This window comes from Nelumbo lutea, chromosome 5 (genome assembly GCF_056320005.1).
Source record: "Nelumbo lutea isolate HS-2025 chromosome 5, American lotus-T2T, whole genome shotgun sequence".
Classification (NCBI taxonomy): Eukaryota; Viridiplantae; Streptophyta; class Magnoliopsida; order Proteales; family Nelumbonaceae; genus Nelumbo; species Nelumbo lutea.
Genome location: NC_142688.1, coordinates 8,106,102 through 8,125,206, shown reverse-complemented (window position 1 = coordinate 8,125,206; position 19,105 = coordinate 8,106,102). Strand labels below are relative to the sequence as shown.

Below are 19,105 nucleotides of genomic sequence, written 5' to 3'. Positions count from 1 at the left end.
TATACCCTGTGATTTTCAAAATTACTTAAATATATTTGTTAAAGCATTTAACTGTTGCAATTAACAGATGAAAATGCTTTAACTGTTCCTTAACTCTCCCTCTCTCTCTCTAAAACCTTAAGCAGTGGACCGGCAACGGACAACATGGTTTTCAAAACTGAACTGGATCAGATGGTCGGACCAAAAAACCGGAAATGGTTAGGTGGTTGATTTCGGTTTTCCTCAAAACCGGATTTTCATAAAAATCATTGATTTTGGTCAATAAACCACTGACTCAGGCAGTTAATCATTCAAACTGTTTGAACAATTTTACCCGATTTTCATTTTATTTATTTATTTATCTATTTTGTCGAAGCATGCTGATCGTTTGATTCAAACGATCGGACCATTCAACTCGATAACTAGACTACTGACTGATTCGATCTCCGGATCGATTTTAAAAACCATGATGAACAATATGTTAGAACTTGGGAGTTTTGATATCAGAATCTCTGCTCGTAGCCAACTTTTGGATACCAACTTTGGGCAGTTCATGAGTTTAAAAGAAATAAGATCCCTGTATTCTACTTAACTATAACACCTATTTCAATGTAAAGATGGCGAAGAGCGTGAGTGCGTGACCAAAGAAAAGAAAATAAAAGACACATAGCGTGATATTGGACAACGTAGAGGATGTTTGGGACTGATGTATTTTACAACCGTTCCGTTTTATAAGTGGGTTCGATTTACAAGTGACTAGTTTCATCTGTTTTTTGAAAAACTTTCAAAAAACACGAGATATAAGCTGATGGGATATTTAAAATGTTTTGACTTAATAATATAATATATTTATAATGACAACTATTTTACTTTTAAAAAAAGTGAAAAGTATGAAAACACAAGACGCAGAATTCTGAATTCCAGCCCCACCCCCTACAACTAGCCCTCTCCTCCCTATAAACCACATCCTGCCCATGAATTTGGCATCAATTCACGGTCATGATGCATTCCCCTGTACTTTGGACCTAGTAAATTCTGATATGGGCTGATTGGTACTTCTCCCTTAAAAAAATGGTCAGGTTTTTCAAATTTCAATGTGCAATATCACTATGATGATTTAAGATCACTCAGCGATTTAAGAAACTAAAATTTGGTGTTTTAAAAACCCCTCTTTTCCCAAATCCCAAAGCTAATTATTACAAAAATGTTTCTTAAAAAACATGACTACTAATTGCCATTTTTTATCGATTCCGTTTATTTGCTGATGTGGCATGCATGACACATCAGCAGAAATAGGATGGTCGTGAAATGCACGGGTCCCAAGCAACCTCATAATCGAAGTAGAAAAGCAATCAAAAAGAAAAATAGAAGAATATTAGAATAAGGTTTAAAGTATCGACACATATCAGCCCGTATCAATTGATATGTATCGTGGCAAAGGGTTCTCGATATGCCCCTACAGGGGTTATATCAGATCAGACCATGGTTCAGAGGGTAACCGGAACTTAAATCGACCCCTCTTAACCGGTTTTGAAATAAATAAATAAATAAAACATATAAAAAAACACTGCCACACACTGATGCGCCCTCAATATTTAGAACCTTGCATTAGAGAGTTGCCATAAAGATTTATCTTCAACTCTGGCAGTAAAAATAAATAAAATTTAATAGGATCAATACTTACTTCCATTGAAGTTAAAACCACCAAACTTTTAACTGACATGGAGAGGATCTGAGACGCTTTAAAGTGCAAATGAAGGAAGGACATTGGGAAGGTAAAACATTTAGAAGAAAGAGAAAAAATGCTCCTTTTAAAAGGAGTATAAATACAAATTTACAGAGTACAAAACATTATATATATATATATATATATAATAGGGATAGTCTTTCCGTGCAAGAAATGGTGTGAGTAGATTTCCACGTGAAAGCAACCTAAATCGGTTAAATGCAATTGGAAAGCATGTACTGATGTACGGAAGGTTATGGCTACGGAGATGATCACTTCCACCAGATCCTATGGTATCAAGGAACTGCTCCATGATTAGCATCTCCGTGCCATGGTAAGTCGAAAAGGAACAGAAGCAGTGTATCCCAAATGATACACTGCAACACGATGACCTAAACCATGAGACTGCTTGCCTCTGGATTATACATGGCTATCAAGAGAGGGATCCCCATAACCAAGGTGTTGGCCAGCGTGGCGAGAGAGAAGATTGTGATTAACCATTCAAGGCTTCCGTTCCTGGTAAAGTTAGCCCAGATGCCGAGAACGACAATCATAATTATCTTCTACAATGTAACGGCAGCAATGAAATGGAAGTTCATCTTGTAAGGGTTGTTGGTAGAGATGAAGTAGAAGGAGAGAAGCGAAACAGCGAATATAGCAACGAAGCAGTTGATGCTGGAGCACTGGTCCGGCAAGAAAATCTTCCACCATCGAACTGAGCCATAGGCTGATAGGCTAAGATCATAGCCACGTAGAGAGGAACCATGGCGGCTAAGACCATTTAGAGATCTCCCCATGAAATCATCTTTCGAAATCGTTGAAACCGGTGAGAATCAGAAATGGGTAATTAGGGTTAGATCCAATGAGGCTGAAAACCAAGTGTAGAGTAAAATTGAAGATAGGAATTAAGGGTGAAATGAGGAGAAAGGAGGGACCGTTTATTAACTAACTGGGTATAAAAGACCCCACTGCTCCTTCTGTCGTTCGGTTGATGGCTAGGAGAGAGACTGCTTGAATCGAAGAGGGCAGCCTAGAGAGAGAGAGGTGTGTGTGATTTTACGAAGTGTAACTCTAGAGGGATATATATATATATATAGGAGGGAGAAGGAAGGGGGAAATGGGTTGAATGTAGATTGGAGTGCAGTGAGTTGGAGTGGTGGAGCGGAAAAGAGTGAACGCCTACTTTGGTTAAGTTAACCGGAGAAGATGGATAGTTTAGGGGGTTTATAAATACAGGTGGCTCATGTTAGAAGAGGACATAGTATTGTATAAATACGTGTACACACTCCCACGGAAAAACTTTGGCTATTGAAGAAGTCCTCCCTCCTCCCAGGGAGACTACCGTCGTGCTCTTAAAATGGGGGTTTTATTTTCCTATTTTGTTAATTTTCTGATCAAACAGAGAAAATATATTTTTTTTCGCTTCATGGGGCTACACAACAGCGGGTAGAGAGAAAACATAATTTGGATGAAACATTTTTTTCTTTAAAAATGATTTTGGGATGAATATAATTTGACCCTGGAGAAACCCTCCATAAATGTTGTCACGGACCAGACCGGACAATTCTCTAAGGTTGTGTTTGGTTTGAAGGCAAAACCTTGAATCAATTCTCTAAGGTTGTGTTTGGTTTGAAGGCAAATCCAATTACACCTAACGCAGGTGCTCACTCCTTATGCCCAAATATAAACCCATCTATCTATTTATCTATCTATCTATTTATCTATCTATCTATCTACCTATCTACCTATCTATCTATCTATCTACATGGCATCACATTTTACTTATGTGATATAAAATCGGGTGCAAGGTTTAAAGTATCAAAAATGTATTTGGACTTTGGATATGTATAGATAGAAAGAAAATTTAGGATACACATGAATACACCTTTGACTTATTAACATACAAATAATTTAGTATTTTTCTATTATTTTTATTAAAATTATATAAATTTAAAATTTAAGTTATTATTTGAATAAACAACTACTGTTTTAAATATAATTGGGTCTATAATTTTATCCTGATTAAATAATCGATTCAAAATTAGTCCTACCTAGACCCAACAACTATTGCTTTCAATTATATTTTGATAATATAATTGGGTCAATAGTTATTTATTATTCTTAAATAATATAGTTATAGTTATTTTATTTAACAAAAATAATAATCAAATTTATTAGAGTAAATTTCAGATAGATATCATGTACTTTGGGTAGTGACAGATAGGTACCCTAAACTTTCAATTGCAACACTCGAATACCCTAAACTCTCAAAAATAATCTAATTTATTTGTCACTATCCCAATGTCATTTTTCTGCAAGGGCTTCCCTTCTAGTTTTATATTATTTTGCATGTATTTGTATTGTACATATTTATATTTGTACTCCTTCCAAACTGAGCCTAAGAGAAGAGCACAATAGGGAAACATCCGAAACCCAGGCACTATTCACATTTCAGTAAGTTACTTACCCGGGTAAAGATTTACCCGGGTAGGTGCATTTACCCATGTTCTTTTATTTTTCATGTAAATAAGGCATTAACCATTTTATCCATAAAAATCCATGATTAAAAGCAAGATTCAAAATATCGATACGCCTGATATGCCAGTATGGGCGTATCAGGCAAATCGATACTATATTTTAGTGGGGTCCCAGAACGATACATGTCGATACTTTGAACCTTGATTATAAGGGGCATTTTTGTCCATTTCAAGTATTGGCAACTTTCCTCCAAAGTGGAAAAGTTATTTACCCACCAAAGATATGGGTATCCTGGGTAAGTGATACATAGGAAAATAAAATTTCTCTAGTACCCACATAAATCTAAAAAAAAACATGAAATTTTTGGTCAATGAAAATCAAAATCCTTTGGCCAACTTTTCCCCCTCTCAAAATCCAGAAAAAAAAAAACAACCCCCAAAACTAACTGAAAAATATGGTATTGATGACTGGAGGGAATCGGTGGTGACATGTGAGAAACAAGGGGAAGGGGTGGTTACACTTTTGCAGTGGCATAGTCACAAAGGGGTAAAATTAGAATTAAAATAAAATACATGATGCCTGAGATAACACGTGTAAATTGTAAACGCCCCTAAAAGTTTTACCACCGGAGAACCTATTTGTGTCACAAAGTGGTTTTAGAAACCACAACTGTATATTTTAAATAGTTTAATGAAACAATGAAGTATTAACCCTATAACTATACGTACAATAATAATCAAAGTTTTTTTTATAATTTGATAGAAAACATGAGTCTTGATCAAATAATAATAATGAGTAAAGATCATCATTCTATTTCTTGTGTCCGAAGCCTTCTGTGGCCGATCACAAACATTTTGGATCAAGGTTAAACGAGTTATATTTAGTATTTATTAATTGCAATCATAAGGGATTTTGGAAGTCGGAAGACTCAGAAGTCAGAACAGCCCAAACAGATCCTAAAGCAACAAGGTTTTTAAAATTAAATTGGATAATTAATCATTCAAGGGTTCGGTTCTCGGGTCAAATGGTTCTATCATTCAAATCAAACAAATGATCCATTTTGATAAAAATAAAAAAATTACCAAAAACTGTTGTCCATAATTCAAATGGCTCAACCGCTCAACCGCCCAGTCAGATGACCAGTTTCTGGTTTTTCCAATCGGATCATCCAGTCTGGTCTGTTTTGAAAACATTGTAAAGCAACGTGCTCGTTTCCTTTGCTAATTGCTATCATCAATGCTGTTCTCCATAGTCCAGACTTGCAACCTGCAAGCCATATGCCCCAACTCTAACATCCATCAAATTGTCCTGCCACTGAAAATATCCTTAGACTGCATTTGGCATTCCTTAAGGACTTTTTCCATTTTGTAGTTAAAATGCCCTAATGAAAAAGGAGACAAGTCCTTACAATAAGAAATGTCTAATGCAGGATTAATCATATTCAACTGTGGAAGCCTACAGGTTTAAGTGCAAAGGAATACAGTATTTCATGTGGTGGGATGACTCCATACGAGGCAGGGAAGTTCCACATGAGTCATGACTTACTTTACATGCAGAGAGATAGACCAAGATAGCTTAGCAGTCACACAAGTGTCATCTGAAATTTTAGAAGATCAGGAGTATCAGGATCCCGTTGCTAACTGTCAAGGTATCCACAATTAAGTATTAGTCGTTAACCAATCAACATGTTAAAACTCTCCATGCACCCTGCTATCTGCTATGTCCTCGCCATTTCACCAAGTCCCATGTAATAATACATAGAGAGAGAGGTTTGGATGTAAGGAGAAAAGATAGCCTAATGCAGATTTCTGAATTCCACTGTAAATCTATAAACATTCAAAATGTCAAAAACTCATACTCTATGCACCTATATCCACCGGTGAATTGGCATCAATTCCGAGCTGGCACCTACCCAAATTTACTGAACTTATAAATTCTGACCCTGGGCTGTGAATAGTCATTCTCCCAAAAAATAATCATGAATTTTTGCCCCTATAGGCTGCGTTTGGAAACGATGCAAATGGAGTGTAAAATAATTCAGTTTTGCCTGTGTTTGGCAACATTACATTTATCATTTATGCATTGACAAATGACAAAAAACACATTCTCCAATGCATATTTACATTGATAATAAGATGTAAAAGTACATCAATAAAAATAAATAAATTTGCATTCAAGTGGGCTTTTGATAAAAAAAAAAATGCCTATGCCTTATTAGAAGTCGAGTTTGCATCCATCACAGCTAAAAGCCTATTTGATAAAATGCTAAATTTTTTGGTGCAAAACTAACCTAACTTTGCAATTTATATGAACCGTTTCACTCTACATATTTTTATTCACACTTATTTGCATCATTTCCAAACACAGCCTTAAATCCAAACAATCACAAACTTTATTGTTCTTACTTCTTATTGGGCCAACAGCCAACCAGAGCTGGAACAAGTCCAGTTGATTTCCGTTGACTTGGTTCCCCAAATGTATTGTCCCATACCCCCACTTAACACCCCCCCCCCCCGACACCGTTCCCAACTGTGGAGATTTCTGAGGGGGACTGAACAATGAAAACCTCTTTTTCTTTTCTTCTTTTTTTTCACCCTACTTTTTGTGCACGTTGAGAGGTGGATTAACTACCATACTAAAACTTCACGAAAAGGGAGAGGGTCTACCCGGGCAAGGTCGGAAATCATCCAGATTAGGTCAATTCTGAGTCTCCTGCCTGATAATCAAACTACCCTATACTCCTGCAAGAAGGGAAAAATAAAGAGGTTACCAACTCCAGGAAGTCTGAAAGGAGATGTCTCTGCGATTGACTTGTAGTTAAGCAAACTGTTGACAAGCAGTACATGTAGAGATAATACATACAAAGGAGACAGGAACACCCATCTAAAATGCCGACTGGAAGCATCAAATATCCAAAAATTATTGCAATGCCATGATAAATAATAATCCTATCACGATATGTTTTTTTCCCAATCCGTTAACAAGTTTTCTATTGACAATCCTAACCTGTAACAAAGCCATAGTGATTAATACACATAACATAAAAACATGAAATCAAGAAGGTCTATGAGATTAGAGCATATGATGGACTTCGAACTCCTAGTGGCTACTGCATAACCTTCAATTGTCCTTAGAAATGGTCATTTCTCGCCAATAGAATGAACTACAATTAAGCAAAAGCAACAGCAACCTTGAACTGATGGCAACTTCCGTGTTTAAGTAGCTATAATGAAAAGATAAAAAAGAAAAAAAGAAAAAAAGAAGCAAACAAAAAGAGTAAGGGGAGAAGAATGGGCTACAAGGCATGTACTCTGCTATTAGGCCTGTGGTACGGTGGTACCTTCAAGCACTGAGATTTTTTTCTTTTCAACTTTCAACCAGAGAAGGAACTATTAGCCAATGGATGCCTCGTGCATGGACCAAAAATCATTAAGCAAAAAAAGTGTCATTATAGCTTATTGTAAACATGCTTTGCTGCAAATTAGAAGTTAGTCGGACACACAAGTGCAATAGAGAAATTATAGAACTTAATGGTACTACAAAAAAAGAAAGATATGACTCCTTAGTTATTAAGATGTTTCAAGAAAATTCTGAGTCCAAACAGCAAACAGTTCAAGTAATACTGAAAAGAGTGGAAATCTCAAGCCAAAAAATTGTTTAGATTTTGTCTCTGTTTTATTCTCTCATTTTAGACAAATGGTTTTCATTCTGAAATTCTTTTTGAATTTATGTTCACTGGAAACATAGTATGTTCAAATTTAAAATTAGCTAATAGGGAATAAATAAGAAAAGAAGCAGAAAATTGTAGACTGATAGAATCGTGCAATCAGTGCTTTAAAGTTTAGATTGTAGAAAAAAACTCTATATACTAATTGCAGTCTCTTTGAAGACAGATAAAGTTTTATTTACAAGTGCAAGTTAATACAATGATCAAATAAAGGATATCAGCTGAAAAGGGTCAAAAAGTTCTGAGATTCTTCTAGTATTTGTAAGTTTACATTTTTCTGTATTAACATGTCCCAGAATCCCAGGAAATGCCGGTGCTTATACTTACTCCTATCCAACCCTTCAATTATTCATAGCATTGACAATTTATTTCCAGGTGTGGCCAGTAAAAATTGCATGAGAGATGACTGTCAAGATGCATGTCAGAAGTGAATCTCAATCTAACAACTCTATATCAGCACTGCTTGATGAACTTAATCTCATTCAATACCAATCAAAAAAACTCAAACTCATTCAATATGAATCAGACTTCTCTTCTTCATTCCTCTGATGCACGCAAGCAAATCTTCTCAAGTTGAATGGGCCAATCTTCTCCAAGTATTTGAGGATTTAATTCCATTGCCACCCGAAAATCCAACAAGGATGCAGGAAGTGAGTGGCTAGATCTTTGCATGCATCTCTCAGATAATATCCCATTCAAACCAGGTTTGACCAACCCAACTTGCTTTAGGTGTTCATGCCCACCCCTTGATCCAGCTAATTCCATGCAGGGTTTGATCAACCTCTTCAGAAACACATCCAACCCATTGTTCAACAGATTAACACAATCCACTGAGATGCGAAGTCCCTCCATCTCCAACTTCTGTTCCAATTGTTTCCTTAAAGACCTGGTATCTGGTAGCTCACAGCTGTTATGACAGGTCTCTAGGTGAATAGCAGATAAGGGTCCATTGCAAAGAAATTTACGTGATCCGACCATATTTATAGGGATACCAAGAGGAGCTCTGACAGGGCTTCTACTTTGAATGCTTGGGCTGGCAGCCACCTGTTCAACCTCTTCTCCCTCTTCAACAGAAACAACTTCTGCAGGGGGTCTGCTACCTAGAGAAAACAGCTCTGTAGCACTTTGCTGCTCTTGAGCAGCAGGAGCTGGTTCATCGCAGACCATGCTCTGGATCTTCCCATGGGGCCCAAGGGGACTCAGGCCATCCCTGGACTTGAGCACTCGAAGACTTGAAGACCTTCCCTTGCGAGGGGATGGAGGAAAGACTTCTCCAGAGAGCATCTGAAGATTACTTCCTTGATACTTATACCCATTTTTAACATTAAGGAGAGCTTCTACCCTGCTCCCGCTCAATGGGGGAGTCTTAGCAACAGAGGCATTCTTGAGAATGGATCCAATAAGCCGGTTGTGAAGAGAGAGATTCTTCCTCCCAATGGTACTAATGCAGAGTTTATCGAACTCGGACTTGCAAAGCTTGAGGCTTAATAATCTGCTGAGGTAACTAAAGTATTTCACTGCCTTCTGATGTCCCAACTTCCTGACGATCTGAGCTTTGAGCTCTAGAGTGTCAATTCGGGGGGAATGCCGACATGGTGGCATCTCGATCCCCGAGTTCCTCACAATCATCAAAACGGAATTCCGAAGAAACACAGAAAAGTCGCAGAAAGAATCCAGATAAACAAAGACTGCGCTTTTCGGTTTGAAACGCGAAACCCTAGTCGCTGGAATCCATGTCCATCGGGATGTTACGGCAATTGCAGCGAAGGCAGTAAACTGTTCTTCAAAATTTCAGTTGAGTTTATGAGTTTTGGAAGAAACAAGCAAAAGCCAATAGTAATTGAACTCAAAACGCAGTGCATCAAGTTCATTGAACTAACAGAATCTCAAGTTCTTATAACTAAAGAACAGAAGTTGAAACAGAAATCAACTATATAAAGTTTCTCTTCCCTACGTGGATATCACAAACGAAGCGTGCACAATGACGATGGAAAAATTAAAAGGAAAACAAAAAGACCTGCAGTTTCTGAAGACTAATTTTGATTCGAGAGGAAACTGAAACCCTATTGGGATATGAAGAACAACAGTAAGGCGACAAAGTAAATTGATGGTTTAAAAAAAGATAGAATGGAGTAAGAAGAGAAGTAGGACAGACCTGGTTCCAAAGAAGAGGCTGGTTTTGGTTGAATTTGCACACCTTCACTATTTTCCGGTGTTTCAGCTTTTGTTTCGATCACTGTCTGTGTTAGCGCTTAGCGCTTAGCGCTTATTATTAAAAGTGTATTTTGTATTTAGAATGCTGTTAGACGAGGAAGAGAGACGAGTCGAGACTTGAGGACTCTTTGTTGGATTAGACTTTCCGAACCTTCCTAGGTTTGGGTCAAACGGCAAGCGCATGTTCTATGCCTCCGGTCTCCGGTTGGGTTGGAATAAATCACTTCTTTTTTTATTTATTGGTAAGTGTGTGTAATTGACTTGCCAGTGTGAATTTTTTATGATAATGAATTGATGATAGTAAATGATATATTTTTAATTTTTTATATTTTTATGCTATAAAATTATTCCTATTTATTATACTTGTTTTTGTTTAATATGATAAATATATGATATTAGAGATATGTTCAAATGCTATTTATGATTTTTTTTTATACTTTTTACACCTTTATTTATTTTTATCTTTTTTTTAATTTTTATTATTATTTAATTATAATACTAAAGGTTGATACATTTGATCTAAAAAGTTAAATTGTTAATTCACCACTAAATAGGAAAACAACTTCATTGTTTGGTTGGTTTTAATTCTTTCATCAATAAAAACAATTATTCTTTATCGCACTTATTTTCTTTAATGTGGCTAATTAATATAAGATTCAATAAAAGAATATAAATTAACACATTAAATATAAAACTTAATAAGCACAAATTGAATGAGGAGTGTAATGGTTCAAATTACATTTTGTGCTGAATGGATCAAATCAACAAAAAAATGAGGAATTTGACTGTTAATGAGAGTTAATACCTTAAATGTAAGACTTAATAAGAGGGATTTGAATGAACACAAAAATGATTATTCAAATTATATTTTTCTCCCCACAATTAGAGTTAGACTATCAAAAAATAGGGTATTTTAGTCAAATAGAAGTTTTATACCCTCATTTACACTTTCAATACTAGTATAGATAAATATATATTAGCCAAGGGAAAGGGCCCAACTACTCAAAGGCTCTAATCTAAGCCTTTGGCTTAGGGTTATAAATTCAGTAGACAACAAAATAAGTTTTTAATTCAGCTTTGCACTCCACATCCATCACATTCACACATGTGGGTTTTAAACTTTAAGGCCCTGTTGGTTTTACAAAAAGCCATTTAGGGCGGCAAGTGTACTTATCTAGATAAACACTTACTTGGAAATACTTTATATTAATTCTTAGGTAAGTTATATGATGACTTTGTTTACCCATAAAAAGCCAATATTAAAAAGGGCATCATATATACTTGTTCATAGCCTCATAGTCCGTAGGAATAACAAAGGGAAGATCAAGAATCTGGGCCTACAGCACCCAAACCAAAAATATGAGATTCAATCAGCTCAAATGAAACCGATCTTTCTTACCCAATCAGCTCAATAAAGAGCCTTGAATTTGTACAATGACGTGCTATGTGGTAAGTTCTTAGTAACCCTCGTAACCCAAACAACTCTTGTGGCTCCTTTTATCTTCCTTTGGCACATATGGCTTGCAAAAGAAACGACATGGTTTTGCAGCATCAACAACGGGATCCATCTGACATTATCATCATTCGCAAAAAGTAAACATGTATCGGTGTCAATACTCACTATGTGGCGCGACGTTCAGGAAAACATGCATACTATCATACCCTGGAGTGGAGATGGAGACTGCAACTCCGCACTCCCAGAGAGCATTGGTTAAAGCCTCCTCATTGCTAATTGTGAAAATAAATTTCGAGAGCCACTTCAGCATCTAAATCTGGTGCAAGTATAGTACTTCTACTTCATGACGACCATGGCCACTTGCTCTTTGGAAGCATCTGCCTTGTTGGAGAGTATTCAATTTGCTGTTTTTAGGCATTTCTCAATGCCACAGTGTTAGGCGATGCTGAATCCTTGGCCAAACTCTTGTTTGCTACCTCCTTGGAGCATGTACACCTCATCTTCAGCTGCAAGAGTTTACTTACTCACTCACTCCCACCCCCCCCCCCCCCCCACACCTAGGCCCTGTAATGTGGCTGATCAGTCTGCTCATAAAATAGCCGTCCAGATTTGATTTCATTTAACCTATAAGAAAAACTGCTAGTTAACGGAATTGGTCAATATATATTATTATGTATATGCATTATATTATATTATTAAATATATAAATCTATTCATAATATATATTTTTTGATAAATAATATATATTATAAATATAAAAAAACCAAAAAATCAAAGAACTGAACCCTGATCAACTGATTGATTTGGTTTGGTTTTATTACAGAATATTACAAAAAAGCAAATGACCAGTTCGGTTTCAAAAATATAGCCGAACCGTGAGCACCCCTACCGGGTCATGCCCCCCTCAGTTTCTTATTCAATCTTTGGAATCTGAGGCAACTAAGATGGATGAAGTTAAATGAATTGGCCTTCGGGATTTTTCAAAATTCAAAAAGAAAAAAGAAAAGAAATATTAATGTATCTAGAATTTTTATCAATCAATACCCTTTTGGCAAATGCTAGTGTAACCCTACTCTTTTTTTTTATTAATTGACATTATAACAGTGAACATGTCACATCAAGATTTATTATATATGGGATTTTATTGTTCAGTCCACCCCTATAAACTTCAGTACAATGTGTACAATTGGAACAGTGACAAGTGGGGGAATGGATCAAAATTCAAGGGGGTACTGAACCATAGATGGAGGTGGAGGTGTTGGTAAATAAAACCCAAATAATTAATAAAAGTCTATGAGGTGGATTAAACTCTAAATTTCCCTGTTCTAATGATTATACATAGACCCACCCCCCCCCCAAGTCCCCATATTTGGTGTATGAGTGGGTTCAAAACTTGATATGCATCATACAATATACTATGATAACTTGATGTAAGTTTTTCAATTTACATGTACATAAATATCATTCAAAGAATCTGTTTTAAATTTAATATAACAGATTAAGAGGATCCTGAAAAAACTATTCAAGGAGTTTTCAGAATTATGAAATGCTGTGAAAATAATAGTGATATTTTAATCAATATGTCATAAACACTGATACTTAAGAAAACAACGCAAAAACTTTAGAGCTCATCATTCCTCAACTATGAAAAAACAAATTATGAACCTTATATTACAAACTTATAGAATTTTTTGTCAGAAATATAGACACTTTTATTAAGTCACCCAGTTTCAGTAAAACTAAACAGAAAAAAGAAAAAGTTGGCATTGCGAGGGCATACATATGCACACTGATGATAGAGAAAGAGGGAATTTTTGTGGGTCCCATAAAGCATCTCTGGAATCCACAGTAACATCTTGATGCAAAAATAAGAAATTTCTATGGGTCTATCTGGAATTAACCAATCTGAATTTCTCCTTAAGATTTTTTTTCCTACTCAGTCAAGAGCTCTGTTTCCCTTGAATTTATGTGGTTGCAAGGATTTTTGTAACTCAAGTGAGAGATCTAGTTGTTTCAAAACCTATCCTAATGTGTTTAAATTTTAGCCCTACTTAGCTGTAAAGTATTTTAAGTGTACTTTATTTGGCTACTGATAAGATCCAAGACAAAAATAGCTTCTTCGAGGGAGCTCTTCCTCCTGAAATGGAAAGAGAAGAGAAGAAATTAACGGAGATGGAAGAGAAGTTTCGAATGATTTTTCTTATTGTGCTCTGAGGATTTCAGCCACTATAGCCTGATCATAACAGTCAATTCATGCCAGCCACCACGCACATGGGGAGGTCGAATTAGTTATTCTGGCATGGCTTCCTGGTGTAGACAAACTTGATGGGAGGTGTTGCGTGGGGTACAACCTTGTGCTCTGCTGATTCTGGACCTGAAGCAGGAGATGGATGAACCTGGGCCTCGGGTATCCCTGCTCAGTGCTCTGCTGAAGCGGAATCCTATCAGCTACCCATATGTTTAAACCTAAGAAAATTCTCAAATTAGTTTTAAGAGTCTAAATCTTGGAGTTTCATTTAATGTTGAAGTCTTAAACCTCTGGAAGGCCATGAATATTCTGAAATTTAGCAATAACCATCATCACCATCTAAACCTTGTTCCAACTATTTAGAAATTTAGCAATGACCTGATGAAACCGAGAAACATGAGCAGTTTTTTGCCCATCTTCTTTGGTGTTAGCTCCAGATAGATTGAAGATATTGAGTATGTTGGGAACCACCATGGAAGAACTTTTTTTGAAGAATAGATTTTTCACATGTAAGTTCTCAACCTTTAAAAGATGCAAAAGTTTTTCAGCTTTAATCATCCAAAATTTTCATATGGAAATTTCTTCAAGGCTAGGGTTTTCTCATATGAGACATTCAAAATAGGCCAAGAAATATGATGCCTAGAACTTCCTGACTTAGCAAAAGAGACAAAAAGTGCTGCCTTTGAAAATCATTTTGGATTTGCAATATGGCTAAAAATATGTGGATCTGGATTCTGAAATAGATGTGGTTATTCAATTTGAACATAATCAAGTCCAAGATGTTCTTTTTCATTAGTAATGAAGGTGGGCTCTTAGCATAAAATACTGAATGCTAATATTAGAGAAAGCACCTACCTACTGAATGAAGGTATGGAAGATGATCGTGATTTTCATTCATGTAGCCAACGCCATATAGTTGGGATAAGGCATGGAGGATGGTGATGATGGCCTACCCACTGAATGATGACATATGTAAACCACAAACATAAAAAGTAAATAAATAGAAATAAAAATAACTGGTTGGAAAGGTATCCTTCTGAATTTGGATGTAATCATGTGCATATTCAGCAATCAGGGAAAACCAGATGATGTGCGGTAACCACTTGCTGCTGAAGTTTCTTTAACCAAGGAATGCTCCTTCATGGAGGCATCTAAAGATAGATTCATATTAATAAAGATCCCTTAATCAGAGAGTCTAAACAACCCAGGAATCTTTCATCTCTGCAGTTTATTTTAGGGCTCAAAAGGATCTCCAATGTTCCTCAATCCACCCTTATCATACTGGATAAATTTAACTGAGAAGACCTTGTCATGTGTGCAAAAAAAAAAAAAAAAAAAACTTCCTTTTTGTTTAAGGAAATTCTGAATAATTAGGTAGCTATTAATGTTGAGATGAACCTCAAACACAAGGTGGAGTATATGGCTGACATAGACGGGGCAGTGAACAGGTAGGCAGTTGATCAAGGGGTTCCATGTATGATGATGCTCAAAGCAGTCACAAGATTCCTCCATGTGGAAGAAATAGGTGGATTCATCTACAAAGCTCCTATACTTGATCCAATTAGGAAATGTCGAAATGATCATATGAATGCATATATATAGTTATGTATACATCTAGCTACATGTGACTGTATGTATGTTTCTAAATGATCTTCATTAGAAGATATGCCACCAACTTACCATGTTTTGAACTCCTAAAACAAGAAGCAAGTAAACCATTAAGGTATCCTTGTTAAGGTATATACTCTATAGTTTATGATGCTAAAACCACCTTAGGTCTGGCCAGCAGCACCAACTGCCACCACCAGTACTACCATTACCAATTATTATGTAGCAACTTTCTAATCAAACAAGATTGCCCTGAATGATGAATTTCTGGTTTAAATAAGATAAAATAAAATAAGTCTTTTAAGGTGTTAAAGCACTAACCCATAAGGAAGATAATAAATTACATAAACAGAAACTATTATTTCCTTATAAATCTCAGGCATAAATGTAGAATCATTATTCTGATAAGAACAACCATCATGCATGAGTTACATTGGTACAAGAGTATTCCACGCAAGTTTCGAGATCCCTCCAACATCATCGACGAGAAACACTGACCACACAAAAATATAAACATTCTTCTATTCCAATTTTGGGACCCCCTCTGCTGTGATCTCACCTGATTGTTTGTCTCTGCTGATGGAAGACAACTCTGAAAGAAGGCTTATGGAAGCCTCATCCAAAACCTCTGGATGTTGATGAGACACAATTGGAAGGGTTTCCAGGCCATCATCAGATGGCACCGCTGGTGCAGTACCAAAATTGGCCCAGTTCTGCTTTTTTGCATGGACTATGATAGGGTACAGAACCACACCCACTATAATAACACTGCTACTTATTATCAAAGTTTTGGCTGTAGCCAGACACATAACAAGAACGAGCAAAAATGCAGGAGGTAGGCAAAGCATTGTCACCCCAAATGTTTGTAAAGGAACTCTGTAAGGTCTTTGAAGATCAGGCTTTTTTACTCTCAATCTTATAAAAGCTGCAAACTCCAGAAGCATTCCTATAGAATAGAGGAAATTAAGAAATTCCAATATCTCCTGAAAGCTCATCCATGACAATAGTACAACCCCAGTTGCAGAACACAAAATGCTGATGGTGGGGGTCCCATATTTTGATCTGAAAGATTCATTTATATAAAGTGTCATGCATTCATTCAGTGTGATATATTTTTTCATTTGCAAACTAAAAAGTAAAAGTCAGAATTTTCTGCTTAATTATAGTTTTAAAAGTGTTAGCAAAAAAAAGTTCCAAAAAAATTTAATAAAAAAAGACGGTTTACATTTCTGTCCATGATATTAGATTAGTCAGGAAATAAAATCAGGCAAAATCTGACCTTGAAGAGAATATAGCGGGAAGCATCCCCATTTCGCTCATCCCAAGAAGCTGGAAGGCATCACCACTCATCTCAGCCTCAAATAACCCCAAATTAGACATGGCGGCAGCTGCTTGAATCCACCACTTGAGCCAGAACCCTCCTATCAACATCCCAACCTCTGCAAAGTAGCCATCACTCCACTCACTTGGTGCAGAATCCAAAGCTCCTGTTCCCGCAAGGAGTGGAATCAAGTATGAAGAAACCACCAAAATCACAGCTCCAAACAGTGCCTTAGGAAACGTGCAGCTTGGGTTTTCAACCTCTCCAGCCAAGGTACTTGCCTTATCCCAGTAATTCAAATTCCAGAACATGCTATTGAAGTATCCCCTCCAATCCACGTAGCCAAAATCAATAACCAACCATTTCTTAGGCTTTATCCGTGGAATTGCAAGAAAACCCATTACTAGAAAGGGGCTAAGCGAGAAGATGGCAAGAGCAACAGCCGAGAACCCAACAATGTTTAGACCTCTATAATTCAAATATGTCAGAGAAACCGTAATTCCCAATAGAGCTGGAACTCGGGCAGCCAAGTGATTGAATATTGGAAACGAATGTTTCAGGTAATCGAGAAACAGAACCGGGTAAAGTGCATTGTCCATAACCCCACTGAACCACTTCCAAAAACCTTCTTGAAATCCCCAGAAGGGTCCAAAAGCCGCAGATATCCAAAGAACATATCCGCCGTTCTCAGGGAAGCTAGTTGCGAGCTCAGCTGTAATCAGAGCTTCCGGGATGCTCCAGATTAGGGGAAATACTAAGAAACCAAGCAAAGATAGAAAGGGACCCCCTCCGGCCCTGACTGAGTCTTCTATCCCAAAAGGACCTCCAGAGACTTCATAGAAGATAAGAGCGATTAAAGGTAAAAGGGTCAATTTTGAGTTGGTCTTGGCATTTGCATCCTTGGCATTACTAACCAATTGTTCCTCACCCATCAAAAGGAAACTTAATCCAAGGATCAAGAACCAGAATATAAGAGAAATCAATGCAAAATTTTCGATTTTGGATTTATTTACCCGTTGTATCCTATACCAACATATTATTTTTCACCCATCAAAAACAATAGACAGCAAAAGAACCAAAATAAATAAATAAATAAAGGTTAGAGCCTATGGATTTGTTTGGACTACGAAGTTTGAATTAAACATGAGTTGAAAGGTTACTGAATGGGGTCTTCGTGCAACTTAAAAGATCTGTGGACATCTGAAGTAGTTTTTCTCCGGTCATCAGAGTTTACATGTACATCTGGTCGAAGTTTTCGAAGTTAGAACGAGTTACCTGTTTCACAGTATTAACGTGTTTGGTATTCTCAGGGTTCCCTCGGAAGATCTGAGGCTTAAAGCACTACCGCACTAGTGCTTTATCGGTGCGTCCTGGTTTCTCAGCGGACTCCGAGGAACGGTGACCGGTGACCATTGTCTCTTTGGTGAAAAAAACGAAGGCAGGCTTCTGCGGCCTCGTTGTCGTTGAATTTCTCGTTCTTCCAGAGGTGGAAATTACGTTTAAGTGCGTATTGCATGACGCACTGCAAGCTTATGTGTCATCGTAAAAGCCATTGGATTTGAATCTTCTCCATGCGTCTGCGGTCTGCCTAACATTTGATAACTTGAGGTGAATCTCTTTCAATAGATAGCCGTCTATGATGCTCAGGTCTGTTTTTATATAATAAAATGAGAACAAGTTATTAAATCAGAAAAGTCTATTCAAATAGAAGATTTATAGGCAAATATCTCAATTCTCACAAAAATGTGGTAACTTGGAAATCATTTTAGTGGGATTAAAGTAAGTAATAGCACTTTTTTTTTTTCTGTACAAGTGAAAATAATGAAAGATTTACAGGACCGAGATAGAAATATCAAGCCTTATAGCCAGGTGCAATATTCTAGACTATAAGTAATTGAATGAAATTATCCTCCAAATGAAGGATGGTCATGATCAATTCATATGGTCCACCACAAATGGATTTGTTGAATGACACTTTCATCAATGTCATCAAACCAAAACAACTTCAATTGATTGTTGACACCAAACAACAACAACATAAAAATGAGATCAATCTCCTGCAATGATTAGGTTGGAACTTGGAACCCAATAAGTCGCATTTCGGGTAAAGACCTGGATGGTAGAGACACGATGAACTTACCAATTTGTAGAGGTGAGTAATCGGTTTTAAAACTGAAGCTTTAAATGAAAAACCGAAGTTAAATTGAAATAATGAAACTTGGTTAACCAATTTTTCAAACTTGAAAACCAAAACCAAAGTTTTGTAAAATCGAAGTAATAAAAATTTGAAAAAAATCAAAATGAAGATTTTCAATTTGGTTTTTCGGTTTTAACAGAACAATGCTCCC

At 36.6% G+C, this 19,105-nt stretch overlaps 2 protein-coding genes and 1 long non-coding RNA gene across 3 annotated transcripts; all 3 read right to left on the bottom strand.

Moving 5' to 3' along the window:
- Window positions 1–5,640: 5,640 nt before the first annotated feature.
- Window positions 5,641–7,180, bottom strand: LOC148850154 (uncharacterized). The gene is made up of 3 exons (XR_016099475.1): window positions 7,046–7,180; window positions 6,850–6,924; window positions 5,641–5,780 (listed from the first exon to the last, which is right to left on the bottom strand). It is a non-coding gene; the product is annotated as an uncharacterized LOC148850154 (long non-coding RNA).
- Window positions 7,181–7,994: 814 nt separating this feature from the next.
- LOC148850153 (uncharacterized) lies at window positions 7,995–10,281 on the bottom strand. The gene is made up of 2 exons (XM_088945968.1): window positions 10,066–10,281; window positions 7,995–9,686 (listed from the first exon to the last, which is right to left on the bottom strand). Exon 2 carries the CDS (start codon window positions 9,537–9,539, stop codon window positions 8,448–8,450), a length of 1,092 nt encoding a protein of 363 aa, XP_088802094.1. The 5' UTR covers window positions 9,540–9,686; window positions 10,066–10,281; the 3' UTR covers window positions 7,995–8,447.
- A 5,495-nt stretch (window positions 10,282–15,776) lies between these two features.
- On the bottom strand, window positions 15,777–18,442 carry PUT5 (Amino acid permease family protein). Its single transcript, XM_088945967.1, has 2 exons — window positions 16,716–18,442; window positions 15,777–16,498 (listed from the first exon to the last, which is right to left on the bottom strand). The coding sequence occupies exons 1-2, from the start codon at window positions 17,687–17,689 to the stop codon at window positions 15,958–15,960; spliced, it is 1,515 nt and encodes a 504-aa protein (XP_088802093.1). The 5' UTR covers window positions 17,690–18,442; the 3' UTR covers window positions 15,777–15,957.
- Between the last annotated feature and the right edge of the window lie 663 nt (window positions 18,443–19,105).

Bases quoted from the DNA above. Each gene is read 5' to 3' on its own strand.
- LOC148850153 (XM_088945968.1), bottom strand. From the start codon at position 9,539: ATGATTGTGAGGAACTCGGGGATCGAGATGCCACCATGTCGGCATTCC.
- PUT5 (XM_088945967.1), bottom strand. From the start codon at position 17,689: ATGGGTGAGGAACAATTGGTTAGTAATGCCAAGGATGCAAATGCCAAG. The intron at 16,499-16,715 runs GTCAGATTTTGC...TGAATCTTTCAG, and splicing joins CCCGCTATATTCTCTTCAAG to ATCAAAATATGGGACCCCCA.